Source organism: Narcine bancroftii, chromosome 5, assembly GCF_036971445.1.
Source record: "Narcine bancroftii isolate sNarBan1 chromosome 5, sNarBan1.hap1, whole genome shotgun sequence".
Lineage (NCBI taxonomy): Eukaryota > Metazoa > Chordata > Chondrichthyes > Torpediniformes > Narcinidae > Narcine > Narcine bancroftii.
The window spans coordinates 249,333,653-249,359,505 of record NC_091473.1 but is presented as its reverse complement, the minus strand read 5'-3'; the positions used below and the strand labels follow the sequence as shown (position 1 = coordinate 249,359,505).

The window sequence follows — 25,853 nt, the reverse complement described above, 5'->3', positions numbered from 1 at the left end:
CTGTTAATTTATCCTCGGTTTCCCCCTTTCCATAAGAATTTCCTTATTATTCTCTTTCATTCATTGAAGAAATTCTCTGTTAAGGGGATTGGTAACGATTGAAATGGGTATTGTATCCTTGGGAAGATATTTATTTTAATGCAATTTACCCTTCCTATCAGTGTTCATGGTAATTCTTTCCAATGTTCTAAGTCATCCTGTAATTTCTTCATTAATGGATGATAATTTAATTTGTATAGGTGGCCTAAATTATTATCTAATCTAATACCTAGGTATCAGATTGCTTGTGTTTGCCATTTAAATGGTGATTATTTTCTAAACTCTGTGTAATCCGCATTATTCATTGGTATTGCTTCACTTTTATTTGTGCTGATCTTGTACCCCGATACTTCTCCATATTCCTTCAATTTCTTATGTAATTCTTTTATTGATATTTCTGGTTCTGTTAAGTATACTATGATGTCATCTGCAATAAACTGATTTTATATTCCTTCTCTTTTATTTTTATCTCTTTTATTTTATTTTATGTTCTTATCAGTTCTGCCAATGGTTCTATTGCTAAAGCGAACAGTGAGGGAGATAGTGGACATCCCTGCCTAGTTGACCTGCTTAATTTAAATTGGTTTGATATATATCCATTTACTGTCACCTTTGCCAATGGTCCCTTATATAATGTTTTAATTCAATTAATATATTTCTCTGGTAGGTGGAACTTCTGTAATACTTTGAATAAATAATTCCATTCTACCCTGTCAAAGACTTTCTCTGCATCTAAAGCAACAGCCGCTGTTGTTATCTTATTTCCTTGTACTGCATGGATTAAGTTAATGAACTTACAGACATGGTCCGTTGTTCATCTTTTCTTAATAAATCCAGTTTGATCTAGTTTTACTATTTTTGGTACACAGTCGGCCAATCTGTTAATAGTTTTGCTATTATCTTATAATCTGAATTAAGTAGAGATATTGGTCTATATGATGCTGGTGTTAGTGGATCTTTCCCCATCTTTGGTATCACTGTAATTATTGCTGTTTTACATGAACATGGCAAGTTTTGTGTTGCTTCTATCTGGTTCATTACTTCCAGGAGAGGAGGAATTAATAACTCTTTAAATGTTTTATAGAATTCTATTGGGAGTTTGTCCTCTCCAGATATTTTATTGTTTTGTAGCTTTTTTTTAATATATCCTGTATTTCCTCTATTTCAAATGGTTTTATCAATTTGTTTTCCTCCTCTTCTTGCAATTTCGATAGTTCAATTTTAGCTAAAAACTCATCTATTTTGTCTTTGTTCCCTTCATTCTCAGTTCGGTATAATTGTTTGTAGAATTCCTTGAAGTTTTCATTGATCTCTGTTGGGTTATATGTAATTTGTTTGTCCTTTTTCCTTGATGCCAATACAGTTCTTTTAGCTATAATGTAACCTAGCTTCAATATTGGCCTGAACGTGCCAAGCCAACAATTACGCTTAACTCTTATTATTATGACAGTACAAAAAAAATGTGCTGGAGAAACTCCTCAGATCACTCAGCATCTACAGGACGTAAAAGACAGTCAATGTTTCAGGCCTGAGCCCTTTATCAGGAGTGTCGTAAATGAGGCTGACACTTGTACAAGTCAAGTCAAGCTTTTTTTGATTGTACAACCCAATGAAACAGTGTTCTCTGGTCCTCAGTGCAAAACATGCAGGCACACAACCAGACATAACCCACATACATACTGTATGCAGGACAAATATTTCATCAATACAAATAAATAAATATTGTTTTGTACATATGAGAGTCTCAGATAGCTAGTGTGACCAATTCCTTTGGTCGTTCAGCATTTTCACTGCCTGTGGGAAGAAGCTGTTCCTCAGCCTGGAGGTGCTGGCTCTGATCCTCCTGTATCTCTTCCCCAACAGGATCAGCTGAAAGATGCTGTGTGCAGGGTGGAAGGGGTCCTCAATTATTTTGTGTGCCCTCTTAGGACAATGAAGTGAAAACAATTTAATTTAGGTTCCTATCCTTCAGGATTTAAAAGTAAATTATAATTTTAAAATTTGAATGTGCGATATCAGCTTTAATTGGTTCATACTTCATGTTGCCTTTTTATCAAGGTACTGAACTAGTTTTGGATCACAAAAGGCCAGGCCATCAGACAATGTCTACATGGACTTTAGCACAACCTTTAACAAGGACATGATGGACTAGCCCTGAAAGACAGATCTCTTGGATCCAGGGTGAGATGAATCAAGAGGAATATTCAATAGGCCCATGACCTGTGGTATGTTGCAGGAGTCAGTGTTGGTTCCAGTGTTGTTTACATCTCTATTAACAATTTGGTTGATAATATGGTTGGCAAGTTGGTAAGTTTGAGGATGAGACCAAAAGTGATGTTATGTTGGACAGTGAAGGTTTAAATGTGGTTACCACAGGATCGAGATGAACTACAAAAGTTGGCTAAGAATTGCAGATTGAATTTAACTCAGAATAGTGTTGCATTTTGCTAAGTTAAACCAGGGAGGATTTACCCAGTGTTGGGCACTATCAGTAGCCCCAATAACTACACAGAAAAAGACTGAGGGGAACGATAGGCTTTATTGTATTAGAAGACTGCTGGCCCGGGTCCAGGGCTAGGAAATGAGCTAGAAGGAGAGGGGACTCAAACTTTATGGCCTGGGGTCACATGGGCAGGACCAGGGAGGAGTTAAGGGCAGGGAGACACCTGGAGAGCGGGCCAACCAGTGAACACCCAGTAAATGGTCAGGACTGGGAAAGAAAACCTATGCATGAATTGGACAACACAGGTAGGCAGGTTGTGGTGAATGAGGGGGTTGGCATCAGTCAGGATACATGTTATATCTGTACAGGATGCTGGTGAGCCCACACTTGGAATATTGCATGCAGTTCTGGTCACCCAGCTATGGGAAGGATGTAATTCAGCTGGAAAAGTTGTGGAAAAATTCACGAGTAGGTTACTTGAACTGGAAGGCTTGGGTTACAAGGGGGAAGCTGAATAAGCTGGAACTTTTTCCCTAGAGCATCAGAGACAGATAGTGATATAAAAGTAAAAACCAATGCTGGAGAAACTCAGCAGGTCAAACAATGTACCTTATATAACAAAAATAAAGATACATAACCAATGTTTCAGGCTTGAGCCCTTCATCATGGTATCAAAAGATGGTTGATACCTATTCTATGTATAAAAAAATATGAGGGCAATAGATAAGACGAATGATCAAAGGTTTTTTCCCCAGTGAAGACGAGCCTAAAATTAGGCTTAATGTGATTGAGAAAAGATTTGAAAGGGACACCCTGTTTCACACAAAGGGCGAGGGGGATGTGGTTTGAGCTTGCAGAGCAAGTGATAGAGATGGGTACAGTTGTGACCGTTAAAGGACATTTAGACAGGTACAGCAAAACTCCTGGTATCCGGCACCTATGGGGATTGGTAGAAACTGGATAAGTGAATTTTATGGTTCATAGTGGTTAGTGCAATGCCTTTACAGTGCCAGTGATTGGGACCAGACCAGGGCTTGAATCCCACACTATCTATAAGGAGTTTGTATGTTCTTCTCATTTCTGCATGGGTTTTCTCCAGGGACTCTGGTTTCCTCCCATCATTCAAAATGTACCGGGGGTGTAGATTAATGGGGTGTAAATTGGGTGACACGGACTTGTAGGCTGAAATGGCCTGTTACTGTGCTGTATGTCTAAATTTGTTTTTAATATTAAAAAAATTTGAGGTCATGTGTTACTTGATTGGTGAACTAAAGGTGAGGTGCACCCATTTTAAAGGCATTTTTTGCAATGTATTTGGTCATTTCTTTGCAGATTGATTGAATTCCAGAAAGCAGGTGTTTTACTGTATATGGATATGAAAAGCTGGGAGGGATATGGGCTAAATAAATGGGTAGACAACCTGGTCAACATGGACAAGTTTAGCTAAAGGGCCTATTTCCATTCTATAAATCTCCACAACACTGTTCATCCAGATATTGATAATATTACTTAGCAATATTTACTGGTTTTTGCAGTTCAGTTCACTTGGATTAGGTCATTATTGAGAACAGACTCAACATTTTCATCTATTTGGTGAAACCCCTGCATGAATATTCTGAATAAATGATATCAAACCACAGATGGAAATATATTGTTTTAACATGTTTTTAAGCATTTTATATTTCTGTTTCTAGTGAATTTCCACCTAAAAATACTCCATTCCATGGACCCCAAAGTACTTCCAACAGACCAACTGCAAAAGCCATTTATCGTAAGTTATGTTTCAGAGTTTAAAGCGTAACTCTTCATCTAAACATTGAGCAGCAGTCTGTTCATGGGCACCTTTCAAGTACAACCCGATAAACAGTGTCCTCCAGTCCACAGTGCAAAACATAGAGACATACAACCAGACCTAACACACATACAGACTAACAATACATATGCAGGACAAATATTCATACATATAAATAAATAGATAGATAGATAGATAGATAGATAGATAAAAAAGTAAGTAAGTAAGTAAATAAATAGATAGATAGATAAAAAAGTAAGTAAATAAATAGATAGATAGATAGATAAAAAAGTAAGTAAGTAAATAAATAGATAGATAGATAGATCAAAAAGTAAGTAAATAAATAGATAGATAGATAAAAAAGTAAGTAAGTAAATAAATAGATAGATAGATAGATCAAAAAGTAAGTAAATAAATAGATAGATAGATAAAAAAGTAAGTAAGTAAGTAAATAAATAGATAGATAGATAAAAAAGTAAGTAAATAGATAGATAGATAAAAAAGTAAGTAAATAAATAGATAGATAGATAAAAAAGTAAGTAAATAAATAGATAGATAGATAGATAAAAAAGTAAGTAAGTAAATAAATAGATAGATAGATAGATCAAAAAGTAAGTAAATAAATAGATAGATAGATAAAAAAGTAAGTAAGTAAATAAATAGATAGATAGATAGATCAAAAAGTAAGTAAATAAATAGATAGATAGATAAAAAAGTAAGTAAGTAAGTAAATAAATAGATAGATAGATAAAAAAGTAAGTAAATAGATAGATAGATAAAAAAGTAAGTAAATAAATAGATAGATAGATAAAAAAGTAAGTAAGTAAATAAATAGATAGATAGATAAAAAAGTAAGTAAATAAATAGATAGATAAAAAAGTAAGTAAATAAATAGATAGATAGATAGATAGATAAATAAATAGATAAATAGATAGATAGAGAGATAACTAACAATTATTTCATGAATATGAAAGTTTTGGGGGATTGGTGTCAGCATTCTGACTGCCCCTGGGAAGAAGCTATTCCTCAGCTTGGAGGTGCTTGCTCTGATCTCCTGCATCTCTTTCCCAATGGGAGCATCTGAAAGATGCTGTGCGCAGGGTGGTGGGGTCCTCAATAATTTATCCATTGATTTATATCTGGTAATTCAAGAGTCACAGTTATGATGTCTTCCCTTTCAAATGGCAAATCCAAAATCTTTCCCAATTCTCCCTTGCCTCACACCCTTTGCCCCCTCCCTGGTTCCCTAAACTCACAACCACCAGATTTGCCATGACAGTGAATGCCACTGGATGCCAGCTGTAGCCACTTCATATTTATTTGGCGATAGTCATTCTTAATCACTTGTTGGAGTCCATTAAGGAAATCTGCAGAAGCTGGGGGCAAGTGCAGTGTACAAAAGTGCTGGAGAAATTCAGCAGATCTCACAGCAACTATAGGGAGTAAATAGTTGCAGTCAATAGGCTTAGATACGATCTATGCAATGTCAGGATAGACTTTTTCAGTGTCTCATGAAAAATTCAGGGATGTAGAATCCTTCACAAATGGCTTTACCTCTGACAAAATGATGGAGAAAAGGCAAAGTTTGGAGAAATGGACTCCAAACAGTTCTTCAGGATTGAGGTGATTTTTAAAAATCTGATAACTATCCCATCTTTGTGGCAGTTCTGTCTCCATATCATTTGAAATGGAATTTACACATAATCTCCATTAATATAGCATTCTCTCTTGCCACATTATGGAATATTTCCACATAAAACAATGCCAGAACCAATGGACAATGGTAGGTGAGCACATTGTGCATGAGAGCATGTTGATAGGAGTAGATTGCATGGAGGGATCTGTCAAAGTGAAAGTTGGTGTCCATTACAGATAATGTTCCTACTGATCGGCACATCACAACTCAATCCTAGGTTGTTTTGCTACCTTACCTCTCCTATGCTTTCTAATTTCTCTCTCTCTCTTTCACCATTTAATAGAGCAAAGAAAAGCCTATGCGCAGAAGCTTAACTCCACAGATAGCCCAATTCAGCATCGTGTCGAGGTTTGTGCTGCAGACATTTTGCCTAATTGATATTGTACTTTCAAGGGAATCAATGCCAATATGTTAATCGGGATTATAGCATGCAAAATTATATACCAATTCTGACTCATTTACCTCCGATTGAATAGGTTGTGGTGTGGCGGCTCACCACAAGGCAGGCAAACCGGCCCTGCTTGTAAGCCACACGGCAGGGCATCCGGCCAAAATGGGGGTTTCCCTTCCTTCCAGCACGGGGCTCAGAAACCCGCACTTGGGGATCACGTGACGCCCGGGTGACGTCAGTGCCCTCCAGCGCGGTTCTCAGCCAGGTATGGGCTGGGAGTATAAGTGCAGCCCAGCAGCCTGCAATAAACTAGTCTGCTTACTGAGCTCAATCCATCTGGTTGTGTGTGTTATTGCAGGAGTAGTGTAGCCGCCGCTACAATTAGTGACACCGACTGGTTCAAACGTCTTTGAACCCATCATGATCGAGCCTGGGATCAGCGCTATTGCCGTAAAACTGCCTGAATTCTGGATTCAGGAGCCATAGACTTGGTTCGGCCATGCGGAGGCCCAGTTTCACCTCCACCAGATTTCACCAAATTCTACCATGTGGTCGCTGCCCTGGACCAGGCCACCACCAGATGCGTGCTGCACCTTGTTCAGCACCCACCTGCCAAGGACAAGTACAAGACCATCAAGCGAATGCTTACCGAGTCTCTCAGACTATCCAGACACCAGCGTGCCACTCGGATGCTGCACCTCGATGCTGCACATCGGGGACAGGTCCCCGATGGAACTGATGGACGAGATGCTCACGCTCATGGGTGAGCACACCAACTGCCCACTCTTTGAGCACAGCCTCCTTGAACATATGCCTGGGAACATTTGGCCACTGTTGGACCAGGAAAGCTTCACCGACCCAAGGAAGGTCACCCAGAAGGCCCAAGGCCTAGGGCTTGCATGATTCTCGGAAGGCTCAGTGGTCCAGCAGGTCATGAGGCATGGACACGACCATGCCAAGCCCACCCCTAGCACTGTGGTAGAACACCCGGCCCCTGTAGGGGCCCCCAAGAGCATAACCAAGGCCACAGCATCCGCTTCAGGCCTCTGCTTCTACCACCAGCACTGGGGAGCCCAGGCTCAGAAGTGTCATCAGCCATGCTCAGGGAAATGACCAGGCCAGCCGCTGTTAATGGCTATGGTGGCTAGCCAAGGACACAGCCTTCTCCACCTGAGGGACTCAGTCAGCAGCCGGCGGTTCCTCATTGACACTGCAGCCCAGATCAGTGTCATCTCGGCCACAGCCATCGAATCCAGGAACTGACCTTGTGGACTTCCCCTCCATGCGGCCAACGCAACGGCAATCTGGACGTATGGAGACAAGACAGTCCACTTCCAGACCGGCCAACGGAATTTCGCGTGGAGGTTTACCATCTCGTCCCTTCCAACTGCCATCCTGGGTGCAGACTTCCTCCTTGCCCACGGGCTTCTGGTGGACATTCAAGGTAAGCGCCTGGTGGATGCCCGTACCTTCCAGGCCGTTCACCTCGATGCCTTCCGCTTGGAGCAACTGCAGATGGCCACAATCAGCACGCCCAGAGACGAGTTACAGCGGATCCTGGATGAGTTCCCGACACTCCTCAAGCCACAGTTCTCCACTGCCTCACCGCGCCATGGGGTGTTCCACCACATCCCCACCCAGGGCCCGTCGGTTCACGCCAAGGCACGCCGGCTTCTGCCTAACAAGCTCCAGGTAGCGAAGGAGGAGCTTTCACACCTGTTGGAGCTGGGGATCATTTGGCGATCTGACAGCCTATGGACCTCGCCGCTCCATCTGGTCCCAAAAGCCTCTGGTGGCTGGCATCCCTGCAGAGACTATCAACGGCTCAATGAGGCAATCGTTCCTAACCGTTTCCCCATCCCTCACATCCAGGACTTTACGGCCAACCTGCACGGTGCGAGGTTTTTCTCCAAGGTTGACCTGGTGCATGGATATCACCAGATCCCGGTGCATCCTGAGGACATACCCAAGACAGCCATCATCACCCCCTTTGGCTTGTTCGAATTCCTGCACATGCCGTTTGGGCTCAAGAACGCCGCTCAGGCCTTCCAGCGCGTCATCGACTCTGTGGGCAGCAACTTTGATTTCGTCTTTATTTATTTGGATGACATCCTCGTCGCCAGCAAGGACCGGGTGCAACACAAGGCCCACCTAGGTGCCCTTTACTATCGGCTGGCCGACTTCGGCCTTATCATCAACCCGGCCAAGTGCCAGTTCAGGAAAGAGTCCATGCAGTTCCTGGGCCATACCACCATGGCCAAAGGACCCATGCCCGCCACTGCGAAGGTCACCGCTATTAGGGAGTTCCCACGTCCAGACAGCCTCAAGGGGCTGCGGGAGTTCATGGGTACGGTCAACTTTTACAACCACTTCATCCCGGGAGCTGTGCGCATCATGCCCTCATCGCAGCCAAGCACAAGACACTAGCTTGGAACCCAAAAGCCTGCACCGCATTCGAGGCCACCAAGGACGCCCCTTGCGAAGGCCGCCATGTTCGCCCACCCACACACCGACCTGCATATGGCACTCTCTGTCGATGCCTCTGCCACAGCCATTGGTGCCATCCTGAAGCAGCAGGTGAATGGACATTGGAAGCCGCTGACATACTTCAGCTGGCTCTTCCGTCTGCCAGAACGCAAGTATAGTACCTTCGACCGCGAGTTACTGGGCATGTACCTGGTGGTGCGGAATTTCCACTATTTTTTAGAGGGGAGGACTTTTCACCGACCACGAACCCCTCACCCAGGCACTTGCAATGGCAAAGGATCCCTGGTCGACCTGCCAGCAGTGTCACCTCTCCTTCGTGTCGGAGTTTACCACTGACATTCAGCACAAGGTGGGGAGGACAACGTGGTCGTCGATGCATTCTCATGACCTGCCATCTGCGTGCTGACACTCGGCCTCGACTTCGACCAGTTCTCCCTGGACCAGGAAGCTGATGAGGAGACAAGGGCCTTCAAGACCGCCATCACTTGCCTGTGGTTCCGAGACCTCCCAACTCCAAGTGGCGAAGGCACCATCCTGTGCGATATCTCCTTTGTCACCCTGTGGCCAGTGGTTCCCCAGCAGTGGCGCAGGCAGGTTTTCCGTCACATCCACGACCTTTCACATCCGTCCATCAGGTCCAGAGACCGGATGGTGGCAGAACAGTTCATATGACATGGGTTGAGGAAACAGATCACGGGCTGGGCCAGAACATGCACCCATTGCCAGACGTCCAAGGTGCACAAGCACACCAGGGTGCCCATACAGGAGTTCGAGCACATCCGGGAACGGTTCAGCCACATTCAAGTGGCCCCGTTTCCCAGGGCAACCATTACCTGTTTACGATGGTGGACCGTACCACTTGCTGGCCCGAGGCAATCCCGATGCCAGATGCCTCCACAGACTCCTGCTCCCAAGCACTGTTGCATGGTTGGGTCGCCCGGTTCGACATCCTGGCTCACCTCACCAGCAATCGGGGTGGCCAGTTCACATCTGGGCTCCGAGCACAACTCGCCAACAGGTTGGGGATCCAGCTACACCACACCACAGCCTACCACCTGCAGGCCAATGGACTGGTCGAACGTCTGCACCGCCAGCTTAAGTCAGCGGTCATGGCCCACCTCACCGATCCCGACTGGACGGACGAACTGCCTTGGGTGCTCCTGGGCATCTGTTCCACTCCCAAGAAAGGTCTGCAGGTGTCATCAGCTGAGATGGTCTACGGTGCGCTGCTGGCACTACCTGGTGAGTTCGTCAACGCACCTCACAATGCCCAGCAGTCGCCGCACGAACTACTTCCTCACCTCAAGGCACGCTTGGACTCGATCGAACCCCCACCGCCGCCCAGGCATGGCACCCGCCCGTCTCACGTTTCCAGCAAACTGCTTTCCATGGAGTACGTTTTTGTTTGGTGGGGCCCGACCTCGGCACCTCTGGAGCGTCCGTATGAGGGGCCATACAGGGTTGTACAGCGTTCCGGCTCAATGTTCACGCTGGTCATGGGCAGCAGGCGGGAGCTGTTTACCATGGACAGGCTGAAGCCAACACACCTCGATCCCACCGAGCCCGTGGTCGTTGCCCAGTCCAAGAAGCGAGGCTGTCTGGCAAAAAGGGACATTGGCACCAGTTCTGGGGGGGCAGAGGGTTGTGTGGTGGCTCACCACAAGGCAGGCGAACCGGCCCCACTTGTAAGCCACGCGGCGGGGCAGCCGGCCAAAATGGCACTGTCGAGGGTTTCCCTTCCTTCCAGCATGGGGCTCGGAAAACCGCGCTTGGGGACCATGTATAGCCCAGGTGACATCAGCGCCCTCCAGCGCAGTTCTCAGCCAGGTCCGGGCTGGGAGTATAAGTGCAGCCCAGCAGCCTGCAATAAACTAGTCTGCTCACTGAGCTCAACTCATCTGGTTGTGTGTGTTATTGCAGGAGCAGAGTAGCCGCCGCTACAGTGGCTTCATTACATTATTTTGAGTAGAACCAGCACAGAAACAGGCCCTTCAAATCTGTCCCAAAATATTACTCAGCCACTGACCCCTGACCTGTACCCAGTCCATAGCCCTCCATACCCCACCCATCCATGTACCTGTCCAAACTTTTTCTTAAATGTTAAAATTGAGCCTGCATTCATTACTTCAGAAGGCAACTCATTCCATATTCCCACAACTCTCTCTGTGAAGAAGTTCCCGCTTATATTCCCTTTTAACTTTTTCCCCTTTCACCCTTAGCCCATGTCCTCTGGTTGTATCTCACCTAACCTTAGTGGAAAAGCCGACTAGCATTTACTCTATCTATACCCCTCATAATTTTGTATGCATCAATCAAATCTCCCCTCATCTAAGATTGCCTACAAACATTACATAAGCCTACCCATAGGCTTATTCACACACGCATCATTGCAACTGCTCACTCTGACCATGTGGGCCTGTAACCAATGGTGGCTAACACCTCCCGTCCACATCACTCCATAATGAAAACTCATGGTGCCTGGTCCATGTAGGTATGTGACCGTGACAGATTTAAAGGATATATACTGAGCGTGTTCCACTGATCTAATATCCAAAGGTCACTGTTGAGCTGTCACTTGAAGGTCAATATTTTAAACTTTGGAAGAGGGAGGACATGGTGAGATTGTAAAATGACCATGTGGAACATTCTGTCATGGAAAATACAGGCAAAGCAGACTGACGTCACCAGTAGATTCCTAGGTGGGAAGAGTCAAGTCAAGTTTATTATAATTTGTTTGTACAAGTACAACCTGATGAAACAGCATTCTCTGGTCCTCGGTGCAGAGCACGCAGACACACAACTAGACATAACACACGTACAGACAAACAATACACAGGCAAAGCAAGTTGTCATATATACAAATAAATAATTAAATATTGTTTCATAAATATGAGAGTCTCGGATGGGTAGTGCGAGCAGTGCCTTTGGCTGTTCAACGTTCTCACTGCCCGTGGCAAGAAGCTGTTCCTCAGCCTGGTGGTGCTGGCTCTGATCCTCCTGTATCTCTTCCTGAAGGAAGCATCTGAAAGATGCTGTGTGCGGGGTGGTAGGGGTCTGCAATGGTTTTGCATTAAAAATAGCCAAGCATGTCATTTACAAATGAGCATGCAATAAAATAGCATGCTGCAGCCCATAAACTTTTATTTCATCCTTACTGCAACTATTTCCTGAATTTTGTGTGCAGCACCTGATTACCTGTGACCATGACTTGAACGATGGGTCAATAGTGGACCATTGCATCCAACATCTCAGGAAGCTTGATGCCGAGGGGAAGGTCTGGGGGCAGGACATGTTCCTGCAGCTGAGCAACACTTCTTTCAAACTGGTGGACATTGAGACTAAGGTACGAATTCGTGAAACTAAGAATTCAAAATAAAGATTTTTCAATTTCCCACCCCCTGGTGCATTAATCTTCATGCTCTCATGGGTGAAGATCTGATGCTTCATATTTCCTAACGCTGCATGGCGTCTTCTGCATCCTATCATTAATGTTGGCTCTCATGGACCTAAGGATCTCCATCGTGCTCAGGGGCAGAGATTCACTACCCTCTGAGAGAAAAAAAATGTATACACCTCAGTTTTAAATTATGAACCCTTATTTTACAATGTTCTTTCTATACTAGTGAGAATGAGGCAGTAAGAGGGAGGAAGAGAAAGGAGAGAGATATAATGAGAGAGAACAGGAGGAAAGGGCGAGGTACAGAGAGAGGGGGAGGGAGGGAAGTATGTTTTTAAGTTTTAAGTTTATTGTAGCATGCATCGAAAATGCAGTGATAGAGGTGATCTGTGAGCAGACCAGTAGACCTCACATCGTACCACAAGGCACTATACAGGACAAGGTCTGTCAGTACTTAGTACTAATTTCTACGAATAAATAACATTTTCAAAAAAAAGACACTAATTTCAGCTGCACAGGCAAGCAGAGCTCTATTACAGTGAAAGATGGATTTTTCAAATTAACCTGCATCCTTGTGACAAGTGGTGGGGGGGGGGGGGGGGGTGTGGGATTGCCAACTGTTGTTTGTCTGTGTGTGTGTGTTTGTCTGTGTGTCTGTTGGTGTGTGTGTGTGTGTGTGTGTGTGTGTGTGTGTGTGTGTGTGTGTGTGTGTGTGTGTGTGTGTGTGTGTGTGTGTGTGTGTGTGAGACCTCTTTTGAAACATGGGCAGTTGCTCAGGGTAGGTAGCATCTGTGCAGAGAGAAACAGATTTCATTTTTTAGGCCAAGCTTTTGAAAAAGTGTTAAAATACAGAGAAAGAAAAAAGAGAAGAGAGAAAAAGAGGGAATTGGTGATGGTGGAGATTCACTAAAGAAAGGATGAAGACAAAGTACCACAGGTCTGGAAGAAGTGTATACAAGAGAGGCAGAATAATAACTTTAAAAGTAAAGAGAAAGGTATTGATTTCTGGTTGTCCCTGCAGGATGACCTGGAGAACTTTCCCATTGATGCTGTTAAGGACAGTCAGGCAGTACTAAACAGCTGCATCTACAACTCCATCTTGGCAGTGACCATCAGCAGCGTGAGGTCCAGTATCTTCCTGTTCCAGTGTGAGGAGGTCTCTGTAAGTATTCATCGTGAGGAAGTCACGGGAAACCGCACGGTAGCTCTGGTAGACTGGGCCATCAAGGGTAAGGTTCATGCACATGGCTAAAGTGACTTTTGACTTACACTCTTTTGTCAAAATAGAGGAAGGGTGAATTGATGGGAATTCATCAAACACCCCAATCTAAACCACTAAAAGAAAGTCACATGGTTGCTGCTGTGAAAGAAACCATTACGTTTATAAAGCCTGTGATGCATTCGTATTTGTTTTTATATACTGTGTGACAATCAACTCTTACCCCTGCAAGAATAAACCAGTCAGCCCCTGTTACCATTCTTTCCTTGGAGATTTGCAAAGTTTTTATCCATCAGCTATCTCTCCTACATATTGGTTCAATAGTTTGAATGGTTTTTTTCACTGCAGTAGCCATATGAAATGTTGGGATTGAGGCATTTCAATTCCCAGAGTGAAGAATGAATCCGCTTCTACCATGTTTTCACACAGATAGTTCCAGATCTCAGAGGCTAAGTGTGTGTAGATCTGTCTTAACTAGAACAGGAAAGCATTCATTGTCCACCTTTGTTAATTTGGGATAACAAGTGAGAAAACTTGAGTTGGTTTCAGTCCAGCCTTTGATTGCTGCAGGAAATATTCACAAGATCAGATTAACTGTAACATTACCCGCTGCTGAATCTGCAGCCAGCCAAGGGAATGGGCAGGGATATAAGCTGGACTGAATTTGGAAGGAATTTCACCAGCATGGCTCCTGACTGATTGGTGGGCCTAGATGTGAGGATGTTGTCATGCCCCTCACTATGAGTGCCCCTGGTGCCAGACTGATGTTCCAAGATTGTAGATCCAGAATGGCTCTTGGAGAAAAAGGCTGGAGGGTCCAATCAAAGAATCACCACCCTTGGGGAAGAAAGGAGAAAACAATGATCAAATGCATCTTCCAACCAACCACTTCCATTCCTGCAGTGGATTCCCATGGCCAATTCCTGATGCAACTGAGGGAAAAAAGTGAGGCGCATGTCCATCCTTCCCCACACATCCTCAACATGCACACGGACTCACTTACTTATCCAAGTGTACATACACACTGATATTCCAACACACATATGAAATAGTGAGGCACATGTCTGTCCTTCCCCACATGTCCTCAACATGCACATGGACTCACTTACTCACCCAAGTGTACATACCCACTGGTATTCCAACACACATATGAAATATTTTTTTTTTGCCATTTCATGCTCAAAGTTTCTCTACAAAGTCATTGCACTTGCCATCATCCACATTACAATTTGCTGTAAAGATTTCCTATGCAATCTGAGTATTCAGGTTGTGATCATCTAAGGAAGCATTCTTGTCAGTGGTCTGCCTTGATGAATAATGTCCATCCTTTCCCTCATATGGAGTATGGGCAGATCTGCAGCAAAGTTCATCTAGGCCCATGCAACAGCACATGCCTCAGGGTGTAAGGGAGTTGGGAACATTTAACATAAACCATTTCAATGGGAGCAAGAAATGATTTAAATACATAATTACATGCAAAATATTGAACAAAAATAGAAATACTATTATCTGACTGAAATAGTCTTAATCTTGAGTTCACTCAGATCACTCCAATAATGTTCTTTTTTTTAAACATTTATCCTTTACTTTTAAAAACTGAATGGTTCCAACTTTGATACGGCACCAACCCATTCACTGTGCTAACTGACATCAAGCTGCTAAAGACACGGAACAACATTCTGTTGCCATCTATCAAGAATATCCCCTCGTCCTCCTCCTCCTCTCACAAGCCCCCACCAATCTATTCAAGTCCAGGTCAAGTTTGTTGTCACATGTATCAAATATATAGTGATTGAGCAGTCCACCAGACATCTCATACATAGTACAAACAAGTAAGACCTAGTTCAATAGTTACAGAGGGGGATCATTTGGTTTAGATCAGTGATTCTCAACTTTTTTCTTTCCACTCACTGCTACTTGAATCTCATTCTTATTTTTGTTACTTGTCATTGTAAGATCAAATATCCGTGCCCGAGGATAACATAGATTATTCGTCAAAAAGATGCTGTAGTGTCTCTACATTAATCAACTGGGATTACCACCCCACAGAACCTGTTCACCCTGAAGAATCAATGCACGTTGACGTCTTCCGGAAGACGTTAACTGTCCACTTTTATTGGGTGCATGTGGGAACTTATTCTCTAATCAAGTCTTGAACCCTGTATATCAATCAGGACTCTTTATAGATCTTCTCCACAGGAAGTACACCAAAGATTATGTAATGTATTAAATGCTTAATAATGAAAATAATAAAAGTTTTAGCACACAGCAGGTTATTATAATCTGAAACATGTATTCCCCTATGCCATCGGTGCTCTGTGATTACTTAAGGTGGGATGTGAGTGGGAAGGGAAGGTTGAGAATCACTGCTCTAGACCCAATTATTACTGAAATATTTTGCTTGACAAAAATTGTCATTGGCCCATTTCCTTTGGAGTTATGAAACCGTGCACATAATGAGTCAATTAAGGACGATTAAAACAGTGGTTTTCAAACTTTTTCTTTCCACTCACATATCACTTTAAGTAATCCCTTATTAATCACAGAGAACCTATACATCGGGGTTACTTAAGATGGTATGCGAGGGAAAGAAAAAAATTGAAAACCACTGATCTAGATCAAAGGCAACATGTCTTTACTATTTTGGGATTCATTTAGGAGGTGGATAACAGTGGGAAAGAAACTGTCACGTGCAGACCACCATTGTAATTCCACTTGATCCCAAGGATAACTGAGTTCCAAGATATACAGTATATGCCACATCAACATCCTGCTTCTTTAATGGTCTATGGTAAGGAAATACCAAGACCAGGTTGGATTGACAATGCAAGAACCCGTCTACTTTCTGGAGTTACTTTCCAGAAGACGTCAACGTGTATTGATTCCTCAGGGTGAACAGGTTCTGTGGGGTGGTAATCCCAGTTGATTAATGTCGAGAGACTGCAGCATCTTTTTGACGAATAATCCATGTTATCCTCGGACACGGATATTTGATCTTACAATGACAAGTAACAAAAATAAGAATGAGATTCAAGTAGCACCCTTCATGAGCTTTGTATCTATATAAAATTTTGGAAGTGTTGCCATTGTCATGAAGGTGTCATCCCAGGAACAAGATCCCAGAACCTCAGTGCAGTTAAAGCCAGCCTGTTACTTTTGATTCAGCAAAACCCATGAGCTAGGCCTCCATAAAAAAAATGAAAAGCACCACTTGAGGTCAGCGCGGGTTTCAGATTACAGTCTCGTTCCATTGGTATCACCATCAACAGTGAAGCATTCCATTTATGTCTGGTCAGATGTTGTATTCAAGTCTCTGAAGTTGATCTGTTAACTTTCTGGGTCACAAGCGAAAAAGAAACAAAAATCCCAACCATTAAGGAGTGCATTGGAATGAAAGCATCTTGTTTTCTAATTGTTTGTTCCCTTGTGATTTGTATACAAGGCCAATTTGTACACAATAAGCCCAGTGACATATTAGGCTATGTTTCTGGATCATCTTTATTGCTACATCTGTTTTCAATGAATAGGCTGATCTCATACAGAATGACATGGAGAAAATTATCAAAAGAAAGAAGGAAAGAAGAAATCATGATGTTCTGAGGTATGCATTTAAGACCAACCATTTAAGACCATTGATGGCCTCGAGGTAGCAGCAAAAGAGAGAGACTTTTAGTTTAGTTCAGGCCCTTCTGGCCCACGATCCATGCAGTCCAAATACCACAATTAACCTGCCACCCCCGTATGTTTTGAATGGTGGGAGGAAACCGGAGCGGCCAGAGGAAACCCACGCAGACATGGGGAGAACTTAGAAACTCCTTACAGACAGCGCCGGATTTGGGTCCCATAGCACTAACCTCTATGCTAACTGTCCACTTTTATTGGGTCCATGCGGGAACTTATTCTCTAATCAAGTCTTGAACCCTGTATATCAGTCAGGGCTCTTTATAGATCTTCTCCACAGGAAGTACAACAAAGATTATGTAATGTATTGAATGCTTAATAATGATAATTAATAAACGTTTTAGCACACAGCAGGTTGTTATAATCTGAAACATGTATTTTGAATGGATGAAGTAAGTCAGTTCAATTGCAATTTTTAATTAAAGGCAATTGAATAAATTATTGAAAAGTTGAAATATCCTGGGCTCTGTGCATGTAGCAGGGATGATTTTATGATATATGATTAATTCATCTACACATAAGTTCAATTAATAAAGAAACAAATCACGTTACTGTTAGAAACAGAAGTACCTTCACAGAAATTCCTCGAGACAAAAATTGAGAACAAAGAACATTTATTAGACAACAATGCAAAGTTGGGTGCTTCCCCTTACCCTGGGAATATACACACACACTGGGGGCTCACCCAACTTTTATACAGTTCATTTCAGTATAAGAATACCCCCCCCCCCCCCTTACATTCTTCTGCCTCCTGGAGAGGTTTGGCATTAGGCAATCCTGCCTACCTACATGCTGTTTCTGTGCACTTGGAGGACCAGGGGGTATCCTGTCATGTCATTGCCCTCATTCACAACCCTGTCTTTGTTCTAATTTACACCTTCCCGTCCCTCAGGGCTGTGTCCTCTTCATATGTAGAACTGGCTAATAAGCTTACTAATTACATATGCAAACCTGCTAATTCTGTCTGGGGCTAGAAGACCCTTATCTCATTCAGACTAACTCTACTTCCTACATTCTATTATCTATTGTTTATCCTTATCTCATTCAGTGAACTTGCTGATTCTATGCTAGGAGATTCTTATCTTACTCAGACTGATTCTGCTTCCTGCATTCTAATATCCTGTTTGTACTTGGCTTCATTCATTTACTCATGTATCAATTTTAGTTTCTTCATGTTCATATTTTTATATCAGTTTTTCTCATCTCTCACATTACCATATCTAGTCCAATGATGGTCGTCTGTCTCATGATCAGGTCAGACTGTATGCTTATCGAATCAGTCTTATCTGAAAATTGAGCTGCAATTGGATAATGGTTGGAGCAGGTTTGGAAGATATATGAATCCCTGGTGGAGATCAGATGACTTTTATTTAATAGAGAACCTCCACAATTGTCCCTGCTATTGAACACTTGTACCTGTCACTCTGTTTCAGAAACACCTCAGGAATCGTGAACTCCCAGTCCCCTCAGGAACCTTATCTGAAACCTCCAATCCAAACTGCACCGCCCAACTGTAATAACATCGTAGAGCCGGCAGCATCAGATCACCAAAGCTCGATCGAGCAGTCTTCCAGGACCTCATCTGAGACTGGTACATGTGTAACCTTATCACTTGCTGTTTGGTCTGTTACATGAATTTATTGTCATGAACATGTCATGAATTATCTTGTTTTGCAGCAGTAGCTATAAATTACATAAAAAGAAAAAATTAGTTCAAAAATAAGAGAAAGTAAGATTGCATCTGTGGGTCATTGTCCATTCAGAAATCTGATGGCAGAGGGAAAGAAGCTGTTTCAGTGCTGTTGGGTGAACTGTAGTTTGCGATCTTTAATGAGTAGCCGACATTGTTTCATTGCAAATTCTTTCTCTAGATTCAATGTTCAACAATAATCAGGCAGCTCTGGACACAGAAAGATTGAAGGTGAGTTGTTTGATGCAACACTTTATTCTGCTGTGTAATTTCTGAAAATCTTTTCTGTATATACAGTGGTTTTTAACCTTTTCCTTTCCTCTCACATTGCACCTTAAGTAATCCCTAGGCCATTGGTGCTCTGTGATGAGTAAGAGATTGCATAAGGTGGGATGTGAGTGGGAAGATTGAGAACCAGTGCTCATGACCCAATTTTACTGAAATATTTTACTTGAGAAAAATTGTCATTGGTCCATTTCCTTTGGAGTTCTGAAACCGTGCACATCACGAGTCAATTATGTTCGATTAAAACAGTGGTTTTTCAAACTTTTTCTTTCCACCCACATACCACCTTAAGCAATCCCTTACTCATCACAGAGCAACTATGGCATAGGGAATACTAAAAGTGGTATGTGAGTGGAAAGAAAAAGGTTGAAAACCACTGGTTTACAAATTTTGTGCTAAATTTATTTCCTACAAGTTGAGGTCTGTATCTTTAATCTGATCTGCATCCTAACACGACTTCAAGACCACCAAAGATCTCTCTGCACCACTGACTTTACAACACAACCAATTGTGAATATTCTTTCTTTTTTACAAGTCAACTCAGGTTTATTTATTGACATCTGATTGTACAAGTACAACCTGATGAAACAGCGTTTCTGGTCCTCAATGCAAAACACACATACAGACAAACAATACATATGCAGGACAAGTATTCATAGATACAAATAAATAAATAAAGATTGTTTCATGGATAAAAGAGTCTTGGATGGTTAGTGTGGTCATTCAGCGTTCTCACCGCCTGTTGGAAGAAGCTGTTCCTCAGCCTGGTGGTGCTGGCTCTGATCCTCTGGTATCTTTTCCCTCTTGAGAGCAGCTGAAAGATGCTGTGTGCAGAGTGGAAGGGGTCCTCAATGATTTTGCACATCCACTTCAGACAAAGATCACGTCGATGGGTGGAAGGGAGACTCCAGCGATTCTCTTTGCCACTCTTATGTTTCTGTGGAATGACCTCCGACCCATTTCTCTGCAGCAACCGTACCACACTGTGATGCAGCTGGCCAGGATGCTCCTGTAGAAGGTTGGCATAATGGTGGCTGGTAGCCTTGCCCACTTCAGTCTTCTTGGGAAATGTAGTCACTGTGGCACCTTCTGGAAAAGTGAGGAAATAGGCCATTATTTAAGAGAACTCCAAGGAATTTGGTGCTCTCCACTCTCTCTACTGCAAAGTTGTTAATGTAGAGGATGGTTCTTCCTGGTCCTTTTGAAGTCCATTCGTCTTGTCCACACTAAAACTTGAGTTGTTTTTCTCGCACCATTTCACAGGATTCTCCACGTCTTCTCTGTAGTGCGACTCATCATTGCTGTTGTGTCATCTGAAAACTTTATGTCACTTTTGAGAGCTGGATCAGGTGATGCAGTCATGGGTCAGTAGCATGAAAAGGAGTGGGCTGAGAACACAGACATGAGGTGCACCAGGGCTCAGCATGGCAGTGCTCCACATTCTCCTACTGACCTACTGGTCTTTCTGTTAGGAAGTTCAAGATATGTGCTTTGATATATTCCATCACCAGACGCTTGAAGCATTTCATAATGGTGGAGGTCATCTTCCTATGTGTTATTATGAGAACGATCCAGGAGATGAGATGACAGGACCATTTGATGATTCCGGAAATGCACTGACTAGAGTTTGGAAGTTTGGGGGGGGGGGGGGGGGGTCCTCATTGAAACATATCAAATATTGAAAGAGCTGGATAGAGTGGGCACAGAGATGTTTCCAGCAGTGGCAGAGCTTGGGACCAGAGGGCACAGCCTCAGAATAAAAATAACATTCCTTTAAAACAAAGATGTGGTGAGGTGGTGAGATTGTGAAATTTGTTGCTGCAGGCAGCTGTGGAGGTCAAGTCATTAAGTAGATTTAAAGCAGTTGATAGCCTCTTGAATAGTGAGGGTATCAAAGGTTATGAGGAGAAGGCAGGAGAATGGAGCTGAAAAGGAAGAATACATCAACTATGATTCAAATGGTGAAGCAGACTCAATGGGCTGAATGGCCTATGTATTGTGGATTGCAAAGGGTCATGTGGCTCCTTTGGGTGGAACCTAGTCAGGAGACAACTCACCTGCCAATCAAGAGTTAGATCTACCCACCTCTAAGGTTGATGCATGATTGCCCCTTGCAGCTGACACGTGATTGGTCCCCCAGGTGCCAATTAATGGTTCCATCTGCCCACAGGTGAGGGCCCTGCATTGAAAAAGCCTTGCACATGGTGTTTTGCTCTCTCTCTTTTGCTGCTACCTCGAGGCCATCACTAAAGTCCAGGCTGCTGGCCATGGGCGGGTACCAGAAGGCTGACTGCGATGGGCGCGTCCTGGATCCCAAGCCATGATAGATGCTGGAAACCAGATTCGTTTGATATACTTTTTGGTTGTCATTAATTTACTGTTCATTGGTGTGCTGTGCCTGTGGGTGGATGGGCATTGTGTATTTAACTCTTGCATTCCCAACCAGGAGTTGAGAATGTTTAGCAGCGATTTACTTGCACCCGATGTGTAATTATTTGTGTATTATTCCAGGTTAGTGCCTGTGAGTGTGTGTCATTTTATGAATTCCTTTGTGAGTAAATGAAGATCGCTATTTGTTGATAACACATATCTAGCCTTCATTCTCTTTGAACCCATTGAACCTATTCTGAACAGAACAGCCTAATTCTGCTACTATCTTTTATGGTTGTGTTGTGGGTTTAATGTACCTAGGAAGCTGCAGTAAATAAGATTTTAATTGCATCTGTACATTATCGTGTATATGACAAATCGTTCATTCATTGCAACACTTTCTGTTTTATAACCTACTTGAGTTTGTCATCAATGTGTTCTCTTTTTGGCTGACAGAAAATCCTTAATCATGTCATCGATGAGATCGAGATTTTTCTGATTAAGATTCAAAAATCTATTGACTCAAATCCTCAGAAGAAGAAAAAGAAGAAATCCAAGAAGATGAAAGGTAATGAATCTGTTAGATTCTCACCAACGAGGGGTGTAGTTCTGCAGGTGCACATAGAGCACTGCTCTGGCACCTCAGGGGTGGCAGCTCCAGGCACCTCAGGGGACTGATCCAAGCACCTCATTACCATTTTTGGTGAGCTCCTGCACCTAAAAAATTAGCACTGCATCCCTGTCACCAACAAGGAGCTGGAATGACTTTAAACGGGACACCGCTCATTTATGACTGTCAGTAGACCACCTTGAAAAGGATTGGTCACACTCTTGATACAGCCCAAACCTTTGACTGTCCATTTCTAACCAGTGAGTTCTTCCATCAGCACTTTGTTTTATCACAATTCAAGGAGGCACAGTTAGCTTAGCAGTTAGCGCAATGCTGTTACAGAGCCAGCGACCGGGTTTGAATCCAGCGCTGTCTGTAAGGAGTTTGTACTTTCTCCCATGTTTGCATGGGTTTTCTCCGGTTTCCTCCCACCCTTCAAAATGTACCAGGGTTTAAGGTCAATTAGATGTAATTGGGCAACACAGGCTTGAGGGCCAGAAGGGCCTGTTACTGCGCTGTCTGTCTAATTTTAAAATTCCGGCATTTGCAGATTTTGTGTTTTTCTTCATCCTCCTGCTTGTTGTGCAGGCAATGTTTTTTAGTTTTCTGAAGAGCTCTCCATTTGAGGAATCGTGTACTGGCATTTTTCCCACATTGTTGACTCCTGTTCAAGCCACCTTCATTTTTATTTTGCTCTTTAGGGGTAGGTGTCTCCATCAGGAAATGTCTAGGAACAATGAGGAACACGATAAATACTGGATTATGTATGATACAATAGAACTGGCTACATAGATTATATATTACCCCATAGAAATTAAGAGTGGTACCCAACAGCATCGGATCAATGCTTTCGCTGTAACCAAGAGACTGGAACTACATTACATGGAATTTGGACTTGTTCAAAAGTAAAAACTTTCTGGGAAGATCTAAACTTAATATTAAACAAAATCACAAAAAATAATATACCATAATATTAAAAAAAAATTCTGTTAAATAATATAAGAGAAAAAAATTAGGACTAAAGTTAGACAAAGTCCAAATAAGATTTATTATGAAAGCACTAACAGTAGCAAAAAAATGTATTATGACAACCTGGAATATGGAAACAAACCTTAAAATACAACAGTGGTTTACAGAAAGAAACAAGTGTATTCCATTAGAAAAAATTACATACAATCTGAAAGACAAATGTACATTATTCGAACAAATTTGGGAAACATATATCGGAGAATGTCGACCACAAAATGACATAATTATTAGTACAAAATTTAAATATGTGAAAGTGGACGATACGACTTTTTTCTTTTTTGTTATTTCTTTGTTTTATGTGTTTTATTATTTATTGATTTTTGAAGGGGGTGGGGAAGGGGAGAGGGAGGAAAAGAAGAAATGTAACTATGTATATATGGATGATGATCTTTTGTGGATGTTATTATGGATATGACTCATAGTGCAAGAGAAAAAAAATAAAAAAAAAGGAAATGGATTGGCAATCGTCTGAAGGGATAAAGCCAAATATCAACCTGCAATGTCCCAAAGCCAAGCGATGTCGTTCCTTCACTGAGATTGGCGATTCAAAATGTTGTTTACCATAAATCTGCCCTATGAAATATTAGTTTCCCTTCTGTTTCCTGGACATCTTTTCATTGTTGAGATTTAGGTTTCTGGTCACACTATACCTGGTACTGTGAGAAGGGTTCTTCCATGAGCATTGTTACAGGCCATCCTTGATATTCATACAGCCATATGAAGAAGAAGGACGGGAGCGTGATTACAGAGGTTCGAGTTAGAATTAGAATCGGAATTTATTGTCATGAACATGCATCACGAAATTTATTGTTTCATAGCAGCGCTATTGTATGTTACTTGTGCAAAATTGCTCCAGATTCCATTTTCAAAGACATTATTGAAAGATAAATAAATTAGTGTTAGGTTTAAGGCCTAATTTTTTAAAACAAAAATTGCTATAAGTTATATATTTTAAAATAAATAAATTGGTGCATAAAAAGTGAGGTCGTGTTCGTGGTTCATTGTCCGATCAGAAATCTGATGGAGGGGAAGAAGCTGTTTTTGTACCATTGGGTGTTCGTCTTCAGGCTCCTGTACCCCCTTCCTGATGGTAGTAGTGAGAAGAGGGCAATGCCTGGGTGGTGAGCATCTACAATGCTTCCTCTTGTAGATGTCCTCAATTAAGTGGAGACTAATGCCCATGATGGCATTGACCGAATTCACGACTCTCTGTAGCCTTTTTCTGTCCATTTGTTTCGAAGGAAACAAAAGATCAGTTTGGACAACACATGAGAGCACTGTTGTGGGGTTCGCTGGGTAGCCTGACGGCTGCAGGGAAGAAATTGTCTTTAACCAATTGAACAGGGGTGGAAGGCTCAGTTATGCAGTTTGTAGGGCCACTGCCTCACAGCACCAAAGACCCAGCTGCAGCAGAATTCTGGCACTCTCTGCCTGGAGCTTGCACGTTCTCCCTGTGACTGTAAGTACTTCCTTTGGGTGCTCTGGATTCCTCGCACCTCCCAAAAGACTGAGAGGTCGATAGGCCACTATGAATTACCCCTGGTGAGTGGTAGAATCTGGGGGGAGATGATGGGAATGTGAAGAGAATGGAACAAATGATAGATGAGTGCAAAGGGGTGGCCAATGGTAAGTATAGACTCAATGGGCTGAAGTGCCTGCTTCTGTGCTACTTCGGTCTATGACCTCTTGAATAACTTGCAAATCTTCACTAACCAAATTTTATGTACACCTTTCTCTGCAGAAATACTACCTCCGGAGACAGAGTACATAGATTGCTTTCAGAAGATAAAATATGCCTTTAATTTGCTAGTAAGTGGACTGGTGGAGAATGAAATGGTCCTCCCATTACTGTAAATGAAGGTCTAAAAATCTTTCTTTGAACCATACTTGGTAGAGTGATCTTAGGGGAATATTCACTGACACAGAATGAGAGGTTACAAGGTGCAAGATAAACCGGAATTGAGCTGGAATCTTTGGGCGATGTTCAGACTGAAAATTAAGAGGGTCAATTGCTGGGCTAATGACTTTGAGTGAAGAGATGGGTGGAGTGTAGCCTTTGAAGATCATGAAGGGATTCAAATGGACAAACATGGTGAAGGCCAAAACTGAGGGTCCTAAATGTAACCTGTTTGTTCATAAATATGTTAAGAAATTACACAGGACAGTTAAGGCCACAATGATTTTTAAAAAAAGGTGGTGAGGGAAATGTGTTGAAAATACAGGGGAGAAAGTTAGAGGAAGGAAGAATTCTGATCTGATAGAAGGGCTGGATGTGAACATGATAAATTTGCATTAATAGTGTGTTTATGCATGTTTTGTGTTATTCTTATACAAGTGCACCAGTCTGGCATGTACTTATCCCTGGATCTATCCTGAGAGTGTCAACATTGGTAAACTCATAGAAATATTAGGGAACTATTCCACAAATTAAGGCAGAGTTCGTATAGTTTTCCTGCAAAGAATAACTAGAGGAAGATTTTTACCGCTGAAGTGTGGATTGGTTTTGAGCCAGATACCAGTGACAATAAATTACCTTGTTCCAAGATTCACGACTCCTTTATTGTCATGCAATAGCACAGAACATGTAATATTATGCAACATTGCCTTCTGCCTGCTGTAAGGCAGACAAATAATGTCACACAGTGCTTCCTGCAGTACGAGAGAAAGAGAAGCAAAAGAGAGTCCCTTCAGTCACTGAGGGTCCGTGGATTCACCTCCGCCATT

General features: G+C 42.6%; 1 protein-coding gene across 1 annotated transcript in view; it reads left to right on the top strand.

The window, feature by feature from the left end:
- The window catches only part of LOC138765164 (epidermal growth factor receptor kinase substrate 8-like protein 3), a 97,469-nt gene that overhangs the window by 37,586 nt on the left and 34,030 nt on the right, over positions 1 to 25,853 (top strand). The window contains exons 3-11 of the mRNA XM_069942016.1: positions 4,177 to 4,253; positions 6,254 to 6,318; positions 12,033 to 12,191; positions 13,267 to 13,407; positions 16,992 to 17,065; positions 18,579 to 18,736; positions 19,017 to 19,066; positions 21,947 to 22,058; positions 24,871 to 24,938. Of these exons, the coding sequence (XP_069798117.1) occupies positions 4,177 to 4,253; positions 6,254 to 6,318; positions 12,033 to 12,191; positions 13,267 to 13,407; positions 16,992 to 17,065; positions 18,579 to 18,736; positions 19,017 to 19,066; positions 21,947 to 22,058; positions 24,871 to 24,938 (904 nt within the window). The remainder of the gene's footprint in view (positions 1 to 4,176; positions 4,254 to 6,253; positions 6,319 to 12,032; positions 12,192 to 13,266; positions 13,408 to 16,991; positions 17,066 to 18,578; positions 18,737 to 19,016; positions 19,067 to 21,946; positions 22,059 to 24,870; positions 24,939 to 25,853) is intronic.